The sequence below is a fragment of the Pristiophorus japonicus genome, chromosome 15 (assembly GCF_044704955.1).
Source record: "Pristiophorus japonicus isolate sPriJap1 chromosome 15, sPriJap1.hap1, whole genome shotgun sequence".
Lineage (NCBI taxonomy): Eukaryota > Metazoa > Chordata > Chondrichthyes > Pristiophoridae > Pristiophorus > Pristiophorus japonicus.
Genome location: NC_091991.1, coordinates 65,990,634 through 66,007,029, shown reverse-complemented (window position 1 = coordinate 66,007,029; position 16,396 = coordinate 65,990,634). Strand labels below are relative to the sequence as shown.

Sequence of the window (16,396 nt, the reverse complement as noted above, 5' to 3'; positions counted from 1 at the left end):
AAGCTGGGCACCAAGAAGATGCCTTCATATTTTTCCACCCACTCCTGGCTTGGTTGACGCTCACTTTGTCTGAGATAGGGAGTGAAAGAAGTCAGAACACTTTCATTCTGCCACTCAACACAACATATTCTGCTGTTGTAGAGCCTAAACATTTTGTGCCGGAATTATGGCTTACAGCTTGCAAATGTTCAAGAATGATGAAATTTAGATATTGCTAAAATAAAAGTTTTCATTTTTAAATGATTAATTCCACATTTATAATAGGTTGACATTATTGAAAAATCTTTCATTAAACATCTTTGTTGATAATCATATGAACTATTCCTAGAACACAATACAAACACAATCACAAAAAATAACGTATTGCTGAAACATTAATCCATTTTAAGATTTAACTTTATTGAGCAACATTGTAGCAAAAATAAAAAGGGATGCGTGGCCTAAATGAAATACTCAAAATGTGCCATATAGCAAATACCCTGTATAGTTTAGGTTTAATGTCAATCTTACTAATTTTGCTAAGATTTTTAACATTTCTTTTCATTAAAGTTTTGGTAACGTACATTTTTTTTTAAAAATGCTGTACTTCCACTTTGAGCTCAGTGTCAACATCAAATACTCCCACATCAGGTGTACCAAAGGACAGAGTAAAACCCATTGAACTCCACCCACCAAAATGCCTTAACCTAAACCCAGAAAAGCACCCTGTCTACCTTCACTTTCCATACTAGGCATCACTGTAGCCTTTTCGAACAAGGCTACTCATTTTATGCAAAAACAATACACGCAGAATAAAACATTTTTACATAACCCATAAATACGGTTTAAGTTTTAAACTTGAAAATATGCAACTGGAATTAATTTTAAAGTATAAAAGGTCAAGCAGGATTATTGGCGAATTCTTAATGCAATTTTCATCATATACGAGACAATCCAGGAAGCAAAATAAAAAATTAGCTTCTTAACTTTACATCTAAATTAGTTGATTCTTATGCCACAGGAACAAAGGGTTACACTTTAACCAAATCAAGATTTATTGGTAAAAATGTCAAAGTAGTTTGTGTATTCTCGAGTTGAGATGCAAAGAAAAATGTGCAAAGATGGGAAAATAAACGACTGTGGCAAAGCTCTATCTGCAAATTGGTTCTCCTAGACTGCCATGTAATAAAATGTGTTGCTATGATACAAGCTGCTCAAGAAGTTCATTAAAGACCATTAAACAAAGCTGCCAGACTTGACTCTTTTTAAAGACTGCTTATTTGATTTCAGTCGGTGTATTCATAATTAGAATCCACTGAGTGAGTGATTGGAGTCCTCACCAACTCCAATGTACATAAACAGCTAAGCAAAACCAACTCCAAATGACTGACTTATTCGAAAGTAAAGTAACACCTTATAGGCCCAGACATGGACTACCATCTGGGTTTTGAAGTTCGGCAAAGAAACACCATTCTTGCAACAATGTCAGATTATGGTGATAAAGTATTGTTAACTTCAAACAGAAACTCTTCCCTCACCGCTCCTAAAAGTAGCAGCTCGTGCTGGGCTAAGGTTTCACAGACAGAGGCTCTTTAGTGTTTTGTATCAGTGGCCAGTCTCTGTTTTTGAGCTGAGACTTGGACCATCATTCATGGTGGTCAACACCGCTGATCTTCTCACTAACCTTTCACTTTCAGTGGTGGAGGGATTGCAACAAGGAGAAGCAACTGGCCATTTTTTTTAATAAACTTTCCCTAGTCCCAGGCCACCGAGGCTGAATAGAGATTGTGAATTAAACCTGGCAGCTTGCAGGCCTGTGTGCCTCAGTGGCCAACAAAGTTGCACATTTACCAATGAGCCATCAGCAAGCCCTCAAAAAACAACTTTATTTTAAGACTAGGGTTCAACCAAAAACTACTGAAGATTGCAATGAATTCCCAGTTTATTGCCATTATCATGAATTTGTCGACTGCCATCATGGATGCACAAATTTGTAGAGCTTAACTCAAAGCAGTTTCCAAATATGATTTTTTCCAAAAGCAAAATACTGTGGATGCTGATTTTTCCAAGCTTATTTTACTTCGACCCAGACACTTAAGTTAAGTGCAAATATTAAATAGCCTGAAACAGCACTAACCAAAATGTATTTCCAAACAGATGTCTGTTGATTCAAGGAACCTACAAAGTTACAAACTCAAATTTGGATTTAACTCAACATGCTCACACCTAGAGGTTTGACCCGTTTAAAATGTTCAATGTCAGTAAATATAGAAACATAGAAAATAGGTGCAGGAGTAGGCCATTAGGCCCTTCGAGTCTGCACCGCCATTCAATGAGTTCATGGCTGAACATGCAACCTCAGTACCCCATTCCTGCTTTCTCGCCATACCCCTTGATCCCCCTAGTAGTAAGGACTACATCTAACTCCTTTTTGAATATATTTAGTGAATTGGCCTCAACAACTTTCTGTGGTAGAGAATTCCACAAGTTCACCACTCTCTGGGTGAAGAAGTTTCTCCTCATCTCGGTCCTAAATGGCTTACCCCTTATCCTTAGACTGTGACCCCTGGTTCTGGACTTCCCCAACATTGGGAACATTCTTCCTGCATCTAACCTGTCTAAACCCGTCAGAATTTTAAACGTTTCTACGAGATCCTCTCTCATTCTTCTGAACTCCAGTGAATACAAGCCCAGTTGATCCAGTCTTTCTTGATATGTCAGTCCCGCCATCCCGGGAATCAGTCTGGTGAACCTTCGCTGCACTCCCTCAATAGCAAGAATGTCCTTCCTCAAGTTAGGAGACCAAAACTGTACACAATACTCCAGGTGTGGCCTCACCAAGGCCCTGTACAACTGTAGCAACACCTCCCTGCCCCTGTACTCAAATCCCCTCGCTATAAAGGCCAACATGCCATTTGCTTTCTTAACTGCCTGCTGTACCTGCATGCCAACCTTCAATGACTGATGTACCATGACACCCAGGTCTCGTTGCACCTCCCTTTTTCCTAATCTGTCACCATTCAGATAATAGTCTGTCTCTCTGTTTTTACCACCAAAGTGGATAACCTCACATTTATCCACATTATACTTCATCTGCTATGCATTTGCCCACTCACCGAACCTATCCAAGTCACTTTGCAGCCTCATAGCATTCTCCTTGCAGCTCACACTGCCACCCAACTTAGTGTCATCCGCAAATTTGGAGATACTACATTTAATCTCCTCGTCCAAATCATTAATGTACAATGTAAACAGCTGGGGCCCCAGCACAGAACCTTGCGGTACCCCACTAGTCACTGCCTGCCATTCTGAAAAGTACCCATTTACTCCTACTCTTTGCTTCCTGTCTGACAACCAGTTCTCAATCCATGTCAGCACACTACCCCCAATCCCATGTGCTTTAACTTTGCACATTAATCTCTTGTGTGGGACCTTGTCAAAAGCCTTCTGAAAGTCCAAATATACCACATCAACTGGTTCTCCCTCGTCCACTCCACTGGAAACATCCTCAAAAAATTCCAGAAGATTTGTCAAGCATGATTTCCTTTTCACAAATCCATGCTGACTTGGACCTATCATGTCACCTCTTTCCAAATGCGCTGCTATGACATCCTTAATAATTGATTCCATCATTTTACCCACTACTGATGTCAGGCTGACCGGTCTATAATTCCCTGTTTTCTCTCTCCCTCCTTTTTTAAAAAGTGGGGTTACATTGGCTACCCTCCACTCCATAGGAACTGATCCAGAGTCAATGGAATGTTGGAAAATGACTGTCAATGCATCCGCTATTTCCAAGGCCACCTCCTTAAGTACTCTGGGATGCAGTCCATCAGACCCTGGGGATTTATCGGCCTTCAATCCCATCAATTTCCCCAACACAATTTCCCGACTAATAAGGATTTCCCTCAGTTCCTCCTTCTTACTAGACCCTCTGACCCCTTTTATATCCGGAAGGTTGTTTGTATCCTCCTTAGTGAATACCGAACCAAAGTACTTGCTCAATTGGTCCGCCATTTCTTTGTTCCCCATTATGACTTCTCCTGATGCTGACTGCAGGGGACCTACGTTTGTCTTTACTAACCTTTTTCTCTTTACATATCTATAGAAACTTTTGCAGTCCGTCTTAATGTTCCCTGCAAGCTTCCTCTCGTACTCTATTTTCCCTGCCCTAATCAAACCCTTTGTCCTCCTCTGCTGAGTTCTAAATTTCTCCCAGTCCCCAGGTTCACTGCTATTTCTGGCCAATTTGTATGCCACTTCCTTGGCTTTAATACTATCCCTGATTTCCCTTGATAGCCACGGTTGAGCCACCTTCCCTTTTTTATTTTTACGCCAGACAGGGATGTACAAATGCGAGGTGGTATATTTTGGTTAAAAAAACAAAAGTAGCATTGATACTTTGAATGGGAATGGAGAGGGCGGGTGCGGGACAGAATGGTTGATGTGGAAGAGCATAGGGATTGGATGGAAGGGGAAAGAGGTTCAGACTCCTTAGACATTAAAAGCAGCACCTCAAAGTGGATAAAGCCATAAAAAAGCTACTAAATATTGTTTTTTTGGGAAGATGTATAGAATATAAAAGTCAGTTGGAGCAATGTGTACAGTTTTGTGCTCCACACAATAGGAAGGATATTGATGCAATGCAGATTCACTCAGATGTTAACTGATGTGAGGTAACACAAATATAAAGACAACTTCAAAAATGGTGTCTATGTTTGTTAGAACAGATGAAGATTATGGTGTGATTTCATATGTGTCTAAAATTATGAAGGGATAGGACAGAGCAGATAGAAAAAGACAGAATAAATGTAAAAGGTTTAGGACAGGGAGCAGGAGCAACTTTAAAAAAAAATATAGGATGTTGAGACTGTGAAATTAAACAGCAGAGTTGGTAAAGCAGAGACCATGACAACTTTTAAGAATACGTTAGGTGGGTGATTGAAGGAAAAGGGCATGAACAGATAGGGAACAAGGCAGATTCATGAAATTGCAACTACTCCTCATGTGAAGAAGCACAAATATAGACTGTTTGGCTGAATGGCCTGTTTCTGTTATAATTTCTTTGTCACTATGTATAATTAAGGTTGCCCAAACCCATTTCCCCCCGTCCCCCCCACCCCCCCATTAATTTAATTGATAAGTACACCCTTTGGTGTGATACCAAGTCATAAACACTAAAAGGTTCAATTCTCAGTCTGTGTTCCATTACCTGAGCTCAGTCAGGGCAGAAAGTGCAGTACAAATTTCCTTTGGTGCCATTCGACGAAGCAGCAAAAGAGAAAGACACAAATCAGCCAGGGGTCCCAGTCCTGATTACTATTTATTCATTCTACTGGGAAGCGCATTTTTATTTTTGCTAATTTTCTCCCTTTTAATTTCCCCCTCCACTTCTGAAGGCTCGGACACTACAGGGTTACAGCGCCTAAGGCACCAGCAACCTAACATTCTTTGCGTGCTGGCCTAGATAATGAGTGTTGGTATACGATTCTACCCCTATTCCCACCAGATATCCACACACACATTCTAAAAGTGATCACTGACTGGAAGCCACAATGATATTTTCCCCTTTCTCCACCCAAGGGAGGTTGAGCCCAAGTATAGCAACCTAACTGCTGTCCCACCTGAGATCAATTAACACTGAGTGAACACAAGTTGGCTCAGATGTTGTGCCCTCAACGATCAAATACCCTACAGGTACTCACTGTCTTAGTTCACACATGAAGAATGATCACTGAAGAAAGGAACTGAAAGACAGTGGGCACTTGTGGAACCATAACAGAGCAAGAGCCAGTGCACTTAAGAGCGAGAAAGATTATTGGGTATTTTTAAAACAAAAGACAGTTTCAGGTCTCTGAAAAAAGAAACCCCCGATTGTCCATCTTCAAACTTTTTCCTACTGTCTGTCCTTCAGTTTAGCAGAAGATTATTCTCTCATCAAACTATGTAGGTGTTGCACCAAACTATTGCAACAGAGGGAAAAATAAAAGTTGGTGCTGTTAACAGTAATTTACATAGTGAGGCTAGAATAAAACATCTTAATTTATATGGAATTCTGTTCTTAACATGCTTTCTGATTTACCCACCTGCAGCACATACTAGATAAAAGCTAAAAATATACTCACATCTGGTCATGTATCACATATTCGAACTTCTGTATGCATGTTGAACCTTGGCATGCTAGATACCTACCTTTTCATAGATGGCAAAAAAGCTACACTAATGACATCCAGCATCTCAACAATTTCAAAAACCAAGTGATTATGTACTGTTCTTGTATTTTACGTGAAAAATAAATAATGTGCACTAAACAAGCAATATATGATAAAGATAACAATGTATGATCACTGGCACCATGTCAGTCAAAGCAAGTGCAGAGGTTTGGTGGAGTCAATGATGTACTTCAAGTGAGTGGACTGTTGGCTGGTGGGGCGGCGGGGGGAGGAATATCATAAGCTTGATGATATTGCTATGTCCCTTAATCAAAAGAAGGATGAAAAACAAGATAGTTATTTTAATCTAGAAGTAAGTTGAAATTTTAATACTTTAGTTATCACTTCACCAACTGACAGCAATTCAGGCTTCTCCCTAGAAGAAGAAGGAAAAGGCCCCAAGACAAGCCGTTTGTTTGTTGGGAAGAGGGTGGCAGTTCACCACTCACTTCTTGCATCTTGGAATTGTGAAACTCTTTTGTTAAGTACATGCATACAGTTTCTAAGGTATTCATCAATGAGATAACGCAAACAAATTTACGGTATGGTAGCAGCTAGGTTACTGAACTAGTAATCCAGAGGCTTGGACTAATAATCCAAAGAGCATGATTTCAAATTCCTCCATGACAGTTTGAGAATTTGAATTCAGTTTTTAAAAATCTGGAAATAAAAAGTTAGCATCAGTAAGTGACCATGAAGCTGTCAGATTGTAAAACCACAACTGGTTCACTAATCCTTACCCGGTCTGGCATATACGCGACTCCAGTCTCTCACCAACATAGTTAACTTTCAACTACCCTCTGAAGTAGCCTAACAAAGCTACGCAGTTGTAACAAACCACTCATGCCAATAAATTGGGATGTGCAATCAATGCCAGTCTTCCTTGCCAGTGGCACTCACATTTCAAACATTTTTTTTTAAAAAGCACGGCCTAAGGGAAAACAACAATTTAAAATCTGGTCTTCCAAACAGTGCCAAATTTCTAATATTCTCAAAGAACTCAAGTAACATCTGTACAATATGAAACCACGACAGCTCAGATACATGTTGGCAGGCGACAGTCAAAAAAATATACATAACTTGCATCTGATCTGGCAGCAGGAAACACCCATTGGATTGGGGGTGGGGGGGGGGGGGGGGGGGAGACTTTTATGGCTTCAGTATGAAAATGTTCCTTTCCTATTTCAAAAGTGCTTGTTCAAAAATATAAAAGTTGACAATGGAATTTAGAATTTCTCCATTTTGATATAATCTGAACACTCTCCTATATAACAGAGTACAAGTCCTGCAAGTAAATACCTGTCGTGCAGTAGCAAAATAGGAACTTACCATTGCCATTAAAATTGCATTTAGAAGTAGTTAATAGTGAGAATTTTTAAAGTAAAATGATATTTTGCCCATTAAAAAAACACAGGGCTCGAAACTGATGAAGGCCAAGGCCCGCCCAAAGGACTGTTGAGAGATCGGGCGGTACTTTGCCAGGAAGATGCCTCTAAGAGGTGGCAGTACCACCCGGCCACCAAATAATGGCTTATGCCGTCAATCTGTGCGGCAGCGGGCAGGAGCTCTCAATCTCGGCAGCAAATGCAATTGCTGCCCAGGATGGAGTCAGGCCCAGGGTGGGTGGAAGACCTGAAAATGAAAATCATCCCCCCAAAAAAACACCAGAAGACCTTCAGGGGAGCCCATACAGGTAAGATGCTGTAAAAAAAAACATTAAAAAAAGTTCACTAACCTTTTTTTGTAGGTCTTCATACTTACCGTTGGGGTTAGACCTGCCTCCACGCAGCGGTCTTTCCCCCTGCTGCCATCGACTCCCGCCCGCACCAAACTGGCAGCTCGGTGGGCAGGAGAACACTTGCGCTACTTGGCTGCCAGAGGCCATTAGGGGGCGGTTCCCGGCGGTACTCCCCTCCCACCGGCTACAGTCTGAGTGGAAACTGGCATAGAGGAGAGACTGGTGGCAAAACTCGGCAGCAGTGAGCGTTAAAGCCCACCAATTTCAGGGTCACAGTATCTTTAGACTTTTTAAAAACTTTTAAAAAGTGATATTGTAGAAAAAAACCATTGCTTATACTTCTTAAAGACATTGACACATGGTTGAACCGAACAGAAGACTCAATTGTAAAAGGTAGACTAAAACTTTGAATGTAAAGCACATGATTACAAATTGTGATCATCTTTAACCTAACTACAATGAATTCAAACAACCATTGCCCTGAATTATCTCACACTAGGAATGTATGGACTTAAAAAATAGCCACAGCTACATACGGTTAACTTCATCCAGAATGCTCATTTAAAATTATCTAGCACATTTTTAAATCAACTTCTGTCCTTCAAGTATATCTGTCAAAAATAAAAAAAGTTTGATGTTAGCTGGAGTTACACAATTTCCCATTGCCATTTATTTTCACCTCATGCTGGTGCTGGATAAACTAGCCATATTAAATGGTTAAATCAGATCAGTCTTCCATTAATTGAGAAACAATTATTATGGAAAATCCATTGGTATTACTCATTTGTCATACACACACAAATATATTTTCCATAATTGTATAATTAATTAAATCAGTTTTATTATAATTACCCACTATTTTGGCTGCAACCCATTGCAGTTTGTTAGAATACTAGTGCTTTTTCAAGGCATGTTTTACATTACATTTCTCCACATTGTTACTGTCAAAGGTTACAGCCAGAACTACGCTGCTTCAGCAATTTTATGACATGCTGGAAATTACTACTTTACAAAAAAAAATAAGCAGCTGATACAGAAAAAACTAAGGAGGGTAAGATCTCATACTGCAAGAACATTTCCAAAGACAGGGAGAGCTACAGAAATAAAAAGATGCTTTTTAAAAAAAAAAAATCTAGATTTTAACTTTTGAGTACCTTTTAACTTTCAGAACAATAATCAAATGACAGCAGTAGTAAAACTGAGGAGGTGCAGAGAATATGCAAAAGTCAAGCTTAAAGCTATTTAAATAAAAATGCTGAAAGTAGTACTAGTGGTCCACTATGGTAATCAGTAACCAGTACAGCATTTACTTTTAAATAATTTTGTATCCTTGCCTTTTTGAGTCCAGCACAAAAACAACATAGCATGTTCAATTGTTGATCTATGCAGTTAGCTGGTTTCTACCAGGTGGTATTACCCAGGTTAAAATTGGCCTCAACACCATCAAGCTAAAGAAAAATCTAATAATTCAGTCAGAGTTACACTTCCAATCACTATCCATTGGGTAAGGATAGGTTCAGACTGAACTATTATGCATCCTCCACCAAAAAGCCTCCTAATAATGTCTAAGCAAGAACCATACACATGAAGGACAGCAATGTGGGCATGGTAGTCACAGACACCTGTGAAACATATCCCATTAAGATTCTTTGCAGAATGGAGAGAAGGGCGAAAACTGACACAAAAGAAACGCATTTCCCCTACTTTTGTTTTTATTTTCAAGCCTATGAATGACAAGAAACTTTTAAAACCAATCAACATGTCAAGGGACAAAGCATTAATGACGTTACACCATTTTTTAGTTTAGTAAGAAATTCCAAGTCAATTAAAATCAACTGTTATATACCAATATCTGTACTAGCTGTTTAAAGTAGCACAAATATTAGTTACCATTTACAAGAGCCGCACTGCATATCAAACAACTTTTAAAACAAGAGAAAAATTAGAAACAGTGTCATACAAGATGGAAACAGAACTGTCTCTCTTCTGCTGGCCAGAATGAGATGATGAGTAAACAGGAAAATGCAAATATATCCTGCAAGAAAGGTTACAACAGCCCTCTAGCTTAACTGCAATCATGAAAAATTGGTAAACACTGGCAGCATTTCATTGAAGATGAAATGTAATATTTATAAAGGAGAAATAACATGCCCTTAAATGTATTTCCAAAAACAGATACAACACAAGTCGGTGTTGCTGTTACACACAAACACACATACAATCTGTTCATGGCACACAATGCACTGGACCAGCAAATGGGCTCTTTGCATATTATATCATGTTATGTGAAGGATAATGTTCTGCTCAAACAACAGTCAAGTGACACTAAGAAGCATTATTACTGTGCTTCATTACATTAAATTATATTAAACAACCTCGTACAGGCAAAGGGTTTCCTATCAACATTCGCTCACTGAAAGCACGCAGTGAATAATTTCAAACCCATCAGTTGCCCAAGTAACAAATCACAGAAAAAGAGACTGCATTATCACTGATTTACTGGCAAGGCAGCAAAGTAGTATCAAATCAGCTTCATCATAATCTATTTGTGTTAAAATGCATACAGGTTCTGAAAAAAGGACCTTTTTTCCCCCACCACATAATTACTTGTTAGTTTCAGTGTTTGCACCAAAAAGACTTTTTGTTGCTTACACATTAGCAGAGATAGCGTGTGCCGCGTCCTAACTGTGATAATTTGGCTAGCGATTCCTTACTCATTGCTGACCGCTTCAAACCTCTTTTCATTTTGTGGTCCCTTAATTTAAATTTTGTTCAATTTTACACATCATTGATTTTCATGGTTTTAGGCTGTTTTATATGTAAGCACTCACTATTTCTTATGTCCTTAGGAGAGTAGAAAACCTTATATCTTTCAGCAAAATAGAAATTTAGCAGCTTATTTATAAAAACAAATTTCCTGCCTTCTTTTGATAGAGACATAACTGCAGCAAGCCAGATACTGTAGATCTATGCAGATTCATAATTTGATTTTAATCAATACAATGGACTACTTAAAAATGTTACATTTCTATTGCGTTACAATACTACAGAATTACAACACAGAATGGAGGGGGGAGGCGGGCGATTTATTTTTTATATCAGTTATATTCATATGCAAAAGTTGATTTCCTTCAGCAACATAATGCAATGAATTAATTTTCTTATAAAGTACCCTTGATTGAAACCACACTCTTTACAGGAATTTTCTTTTTCATTAACTTTTTTTTCATTTGACTATGTCTAATCGTTTTACATGAATCAAAATACATCACACTTGATTACAATATGCTGTTGTCAACCCAACATTACAAAAAATGAAATGGAACATCCACATTCAAATCCAGAATGAAAGTTTTCACCTCCCTATGCACTGGAAAAGGAGGGAAGAAATAAGGATAACGCCGTACTAAACTTTTTGAAGTCCATTCTCTCAGAATATGACTAACACTATGATAAGTGACAATTTATTTCAAATGGTACTTTAAAATAAAATGAACATTAAATAGTGCACAACAGATCTACAACATTAAAAATAAAGCTAAGCCTTTGGTTGCACTTCAGAGATGCAAGAAATAATAGTTAACAAGTCTGGTTAAGTCACAGGATCAAAAGGTCACAATTATAGCCAGTACATTGAAAAATCCAGAAGCTCGGAGTGCATCAATAATCTTCTAAAATTCAGCCTGAATGTTACAGCATTTCATTTTTGACTCTTTTCCTAAACGCAGTTCAAATTACAAAAAGAAAAGTTGCTTCCAAGATCTGAGCATACAATGGAAATCAACACAAACTGGTCCAATACTTTTGTTATTCACGTGGAAATAAACTACCAAGATCACAGACTTCCCAATAGCTCAGTGAGTAAATACAACAATGATATTGAGCCAGAGTCATAGATTCATTACAGCACAGTAGGCGGCCATTCAGCCCAACGAGCCTGTGCCGGCTCTCTGCAAGAGCACTTCAGCTAGTCCCAATCTTCCCCACCCTTTCTCCATAGCCCTGCAATGTTTTTCTTTCAATTATCCAATTCCCTTTTGAAAGCTACGATTGAGTCTGTCTCCACCATCCTTTCAGGCAGTGCATTCCAGATCCTAGGACCATTCAATGCGGAAAAAACAATTTCCTCATGTCGCCTTTGGACCTTCTGCCTATCACCTTAAATCTGTGTCCTCTGGCTCTCGACTCTTCCGCCAATGAGAACAGTTTCTCTCTATCTATTCTGTCTAGACCCACCATGATGTTGAACACATCTAACAGATCTCCTCAAAGGAGAACCCCAGTTTCTCCAGTCTATCCACGTAACTGAAGTCCCTCATCCCTGGAATCTTTCTCGTAAATCTTTTCTGCACCCTCTCGAAAGCCTTCACATCCTTCCTAAAGTGCGGTGCGCAGAGTTGGACACAATACTCCAGTTGTGGCTGAACCAGTGTTTATAAAGGTTCATCATAACTTCCTTGCTTTTGTACTATATGCCTCTATTTATGAACCCCAGGATCCCGCATGCTTTTTTAATTGCTTTCTCAACCTGGCCTAACACCTTCAACGATTTGTGCACATATACCCTCATGTCTCTCTGTTCCTGCAGCAGCTTTAGAATTGTATCCTTTTGTTTATAAAGGAAGGAAATTTCCATTTTCAATCCTTGGATCAATCACTAATTTACGCTGATTTCAGAGGGAGAGGGAACACCCATACCCAAGTGTTGCCTCCTAGTGAAAAAGTGCATGTGTGGACAAGTGCGAGTGGGAAGTCTCTCTCATGATCAAACGATAATATTTATCGTTTGGATTCACATGTGAAGAATGTCCACTTGGGCAAGGTACTGGAAGGCTACAGGTTAGCATAGAACCATACTCCAGTGGAAGTAAGCACCTTGATAGAGAGAAGTTCACACTTTTTTAAGTGCAGGAAAGTGCAAAACAATTCATTTGCACTTTACAGTTCATTAGAAATGTTATGCCATTTTAATGTAACAAAGCACCATTTTATTTTCCAAATAGTTACCTGAGTTATTACAAGTACTTGGTCAAAAAAAAATCCACGCTATTTTCAGCTAAATAAAAGTTTGATCAATGATGAATAAAGTAGAAGCAAAGATTTTGGTACACATTTTTATTCTAATTACAATACAAAAAATGCTGAGTGATCAAAAACAAAAATACCGTCCTCTACGATTGAGGGGAGGGAGACATTTTTGGTAAATTAAAACTGATCTGATATACATATAGTGATTATAACCAGTAGTCTGTGCACTCCCTCCTTCCAACGCTCCCCCCCCAAAAAAAAAGTATCAAAGCGATCAAAATGGTAATGTTAAGCATGAATGGGGTCCCATCCTCCCTCCCCACTTCAGATTGCGATTTCTTCATTGCATAGTTTTCTCCATGTTAGGAAAAAAAACTCAACACCCCTTACTTACAAAATGGAAGCTTCCACTATGAAATTGAATGTGCTGGCAAAATAAAGAAATAAATAAATAATAAAATACGCCGATTTACTTCTCCCTCCAACGCACCGCCCCCGCCCCCACCCCCAAAAAAGAAAGTCATACTTTACATCAGTAACTATAAACCAACAAGCAAGATCGCCGATTATTCTTACGGAGTAATCCGTTTCGATCTCTAACAAAATTAAGATGCAGTGCTAACTTGGTGCTGCAAGCTGCATTCCAAAAGAAACAAGATCAATGGAGTTAAGAAAAACTCAATATACTGAGCGTCTCGATTTGAAACCTCTTAAAATGCTTCATGAGAATTATGTATAAGCTTTTAGGACAATAATAGGGAGGATAAAAATGTGATCTTTTTGCAAAAATACACAAAATAGCTGAGAAGCTTAGTGCTGGACAGAGCCAGAGCAAGCTGTGCGTTCAATGGCATCTGTTCGTGGTGCTGAATTTTTTTCCATTGTAATAATCAGGGTTCTCCGCTAGAAGCCAAGCTCCATCAACTGCTCCAAGTATACAAAGTCGGCCTTCGGAGTTCTCGGACACCAATATTCACGCACTTCGATATTTTCAAATCCCTCCCAAAATAAATTAAGTCCCGAGCAATAGCACCCCCCTCATTAAATTTACACAGAAAAGAAAAGGGAAAGTGGTGCTGACCCCGAATCAATCGCTTACACGTCAAATCAGAACAAGGAGACGGCAAGTAAGAGCACAGCAACTCAAATACAATAAATAAACTATTTCAGCATTGCGGCAAGAATTAGATCCGAACGTGACGATAGAAATTGGTATTCTAAACTTAACGTGCAAATTAGTTGCCAGATTTTTCCATTCTCTTTCTCGACTTGGAAAATATGTCGACCTATCCAAAATGGACGCCTCAGAATTTGCCAACTTAAACGCACGCCACAACTTCACTTCATTTGGGACCAAACTCATCTCAAAATACAAACCAACATTTTAACTTTAGTAGTTAATCTATATGTATATAGCAGTCGTCACTCGGTCGTTTTACCTTGAAAGGTTACACATTCATTGTTCACACCCCCATCCCTCCTCCCTTCCCCCACAGTTACTTTTAGTGAAAGTCATCGCAAATGTTAAATCGCTACTGTACACAGTAATACGTGGTCAGGAACTAAACCAATTTCTTACTTGTTTCTCGCTAAGTGATGTTATTCGGGATTGTCTTTCGTGGAGCTGTTTCTTAAGTTCGCCATTCTGGAAAAATTTAACACATTTTTAAAAATTGACAGATCCGCGATTTGTGACATACGCGGAAAATTGATACTTTGTCCATTGAAATGCAATAGTGTCACAGTTACTTTATAATATACACACTCTACAGCTATGCTGACTACCAAATGAGATCTGCACTGATAAAGTTTCTGCTCGTCTTCCCGAACACACCGGATAAGAAAATACTTAAGGAATTAGATATTTTACCTGTGGATCTTGCTTCATCTGTGCAACTAGTTTCTAAAAAAAATTAGAATATTTGTATATGATTTTTTAATATATAAAAGGTCAAAGAGCAATATAAGTTATCATGATTGGGAGGAACAAAGAGGCACGCAAACACTGAGTCAGTTTCGAGCATCTCATAAATATTCAAGTCTCGTACTAATCTCCTCACCACACACACACAACCCAACCGCAATATTACTCCAAATCCTTGTTGCTCTGAACTCGAACACCACCAAAAACTAGTCTCAAAGTTAAAGATCTTGGATGCAAACAACATCGCGAGCTGCTTATTGCTATTAGATAAATCTTAAATTCAAAGCGTCGTTAAGAAATGCAGAGCTTATTAACGGGTTTGATTCGCTCTCTCGCTTTCTCTCAGAAGACCATAAAGGGTAAAAGGGATTTTTTTTACCTGATGACACTGGTTTTCTACTTTCAGCGCCTCTTGAAGGCTTTGCATCTCCATGGCTGTACTTCAAAAGCACTTTTTCAGACACTTTGAATCCAAACGAAATGAAGTTAGTTGTTTGTGTGTGCGTTTGCTGGCGCGAATGTGTACGAGTGCGCCTGCAATAATTAAAAACTTAACAGTTTTTGAAAAATAAACAAATAAGCCGGCAATAAACAATCGAAAGAACAAGTACACACAGTCTGCAAAGCAAGTTCTTGCCTCTCTTGCTAGTACGGACACAGGACTCATCACTCACTTTACGCCATTTTTTACAAAACTCTCCCGAAAACAAGGGGGGAAGAGCCCGCCCAGTCCCCGCTCAGCGCGCCCGCCGCAGCGACAAGGAATCTGCGAGGCCGCCGAGCGCCGGGCCTCCGCCGTTAATTTTCCGGTAACGGTTTGAAAAATAAATCCGGGGACTATATTCAGCGGGTACGAGCGCGCGCCTGGATTTCACTTTGCCTCGAGGAAAAGTTGTGCCTCGGCTGCCAATGCTAATAGCGAGTACCCGGATGGAACAATGGACCCCGGCCAGAGAAGGGCGCTGCGCACGCGCACTGGCGGCATCCTACACCAGCTGCACAAATTACAACTAACTTTAGCAGTCGCACGCCCCAAGCTTATCCTTCTGTTTGAAAGTCCAAATCTGCACTTTTGCTTGAAGCATTTCAAAAGTTTTTTTTTAATAAATCCACAATTATAAGACTAGAAGGAACTGAAATTAATAGCTTGTTTTTTTTTAAATTCGTGGGAGGATGTAGTTTGTTCCAAAGTGCACTTAATGCAGCAAATCTTTTGTAGTGTAAAATTACTTGTATTTAAACCATTTAAAGTTTTATTCGGTTCGTAGGTGTGGGGAGGAAACAAAACTAGTTTGGGGAGGGATTGTTTATCAGTTGCACTTTTCATTCTTCCTGTAGTAAATCAACCTACTGGGTTAACAGATTTTGTTGTACAATGGTGGAGAATTTTCGCGGACTGGAGCTGATGGAGTGAGTACAGTACGTTTTGGGGAGGAAAATGAGAAATGAAATGAGGTTTTTTTCAAAATTTGTTTCAAGTAATCGCCATGTAACAAATCTAAATTTACAGAGCAG

General features: G+C 39.2%; 1 protein-coding gene across 1 annotated transcript in view; it reads right to left on the bottom strand.

The window, feature by feature from the left end:
• phf21b (PHD finger protein 21B) overlaps positions 1-15,765 on the bottom strand; it is a 214,022-nt gene extending 198,257 nt beyond the window's left edge. The window contains exons 1-3 of the mRNA XM_070900554.1: positions 15,261-15,765; positions 14,828-14,860; positions 14,537-14,602 (exon numbers count right to left, since the gene is read on the bottom strand). Coding sequence (XP_070756655.1) covers positions 14,537-14,602; positions 14,828-14,860; positions 15,261-15,314 — 153 coding nt within the window. The 5' untranslated portion in view covers positions 15,315-15,765. The remainder of the gene's footprint in view (positions 1-14,536; positions 14,603-14,827; positions 14,861-15,260) is intronic.
• Between the last annotated feature and the right edge of the window lie 631 nt (positions 15,766-16,396).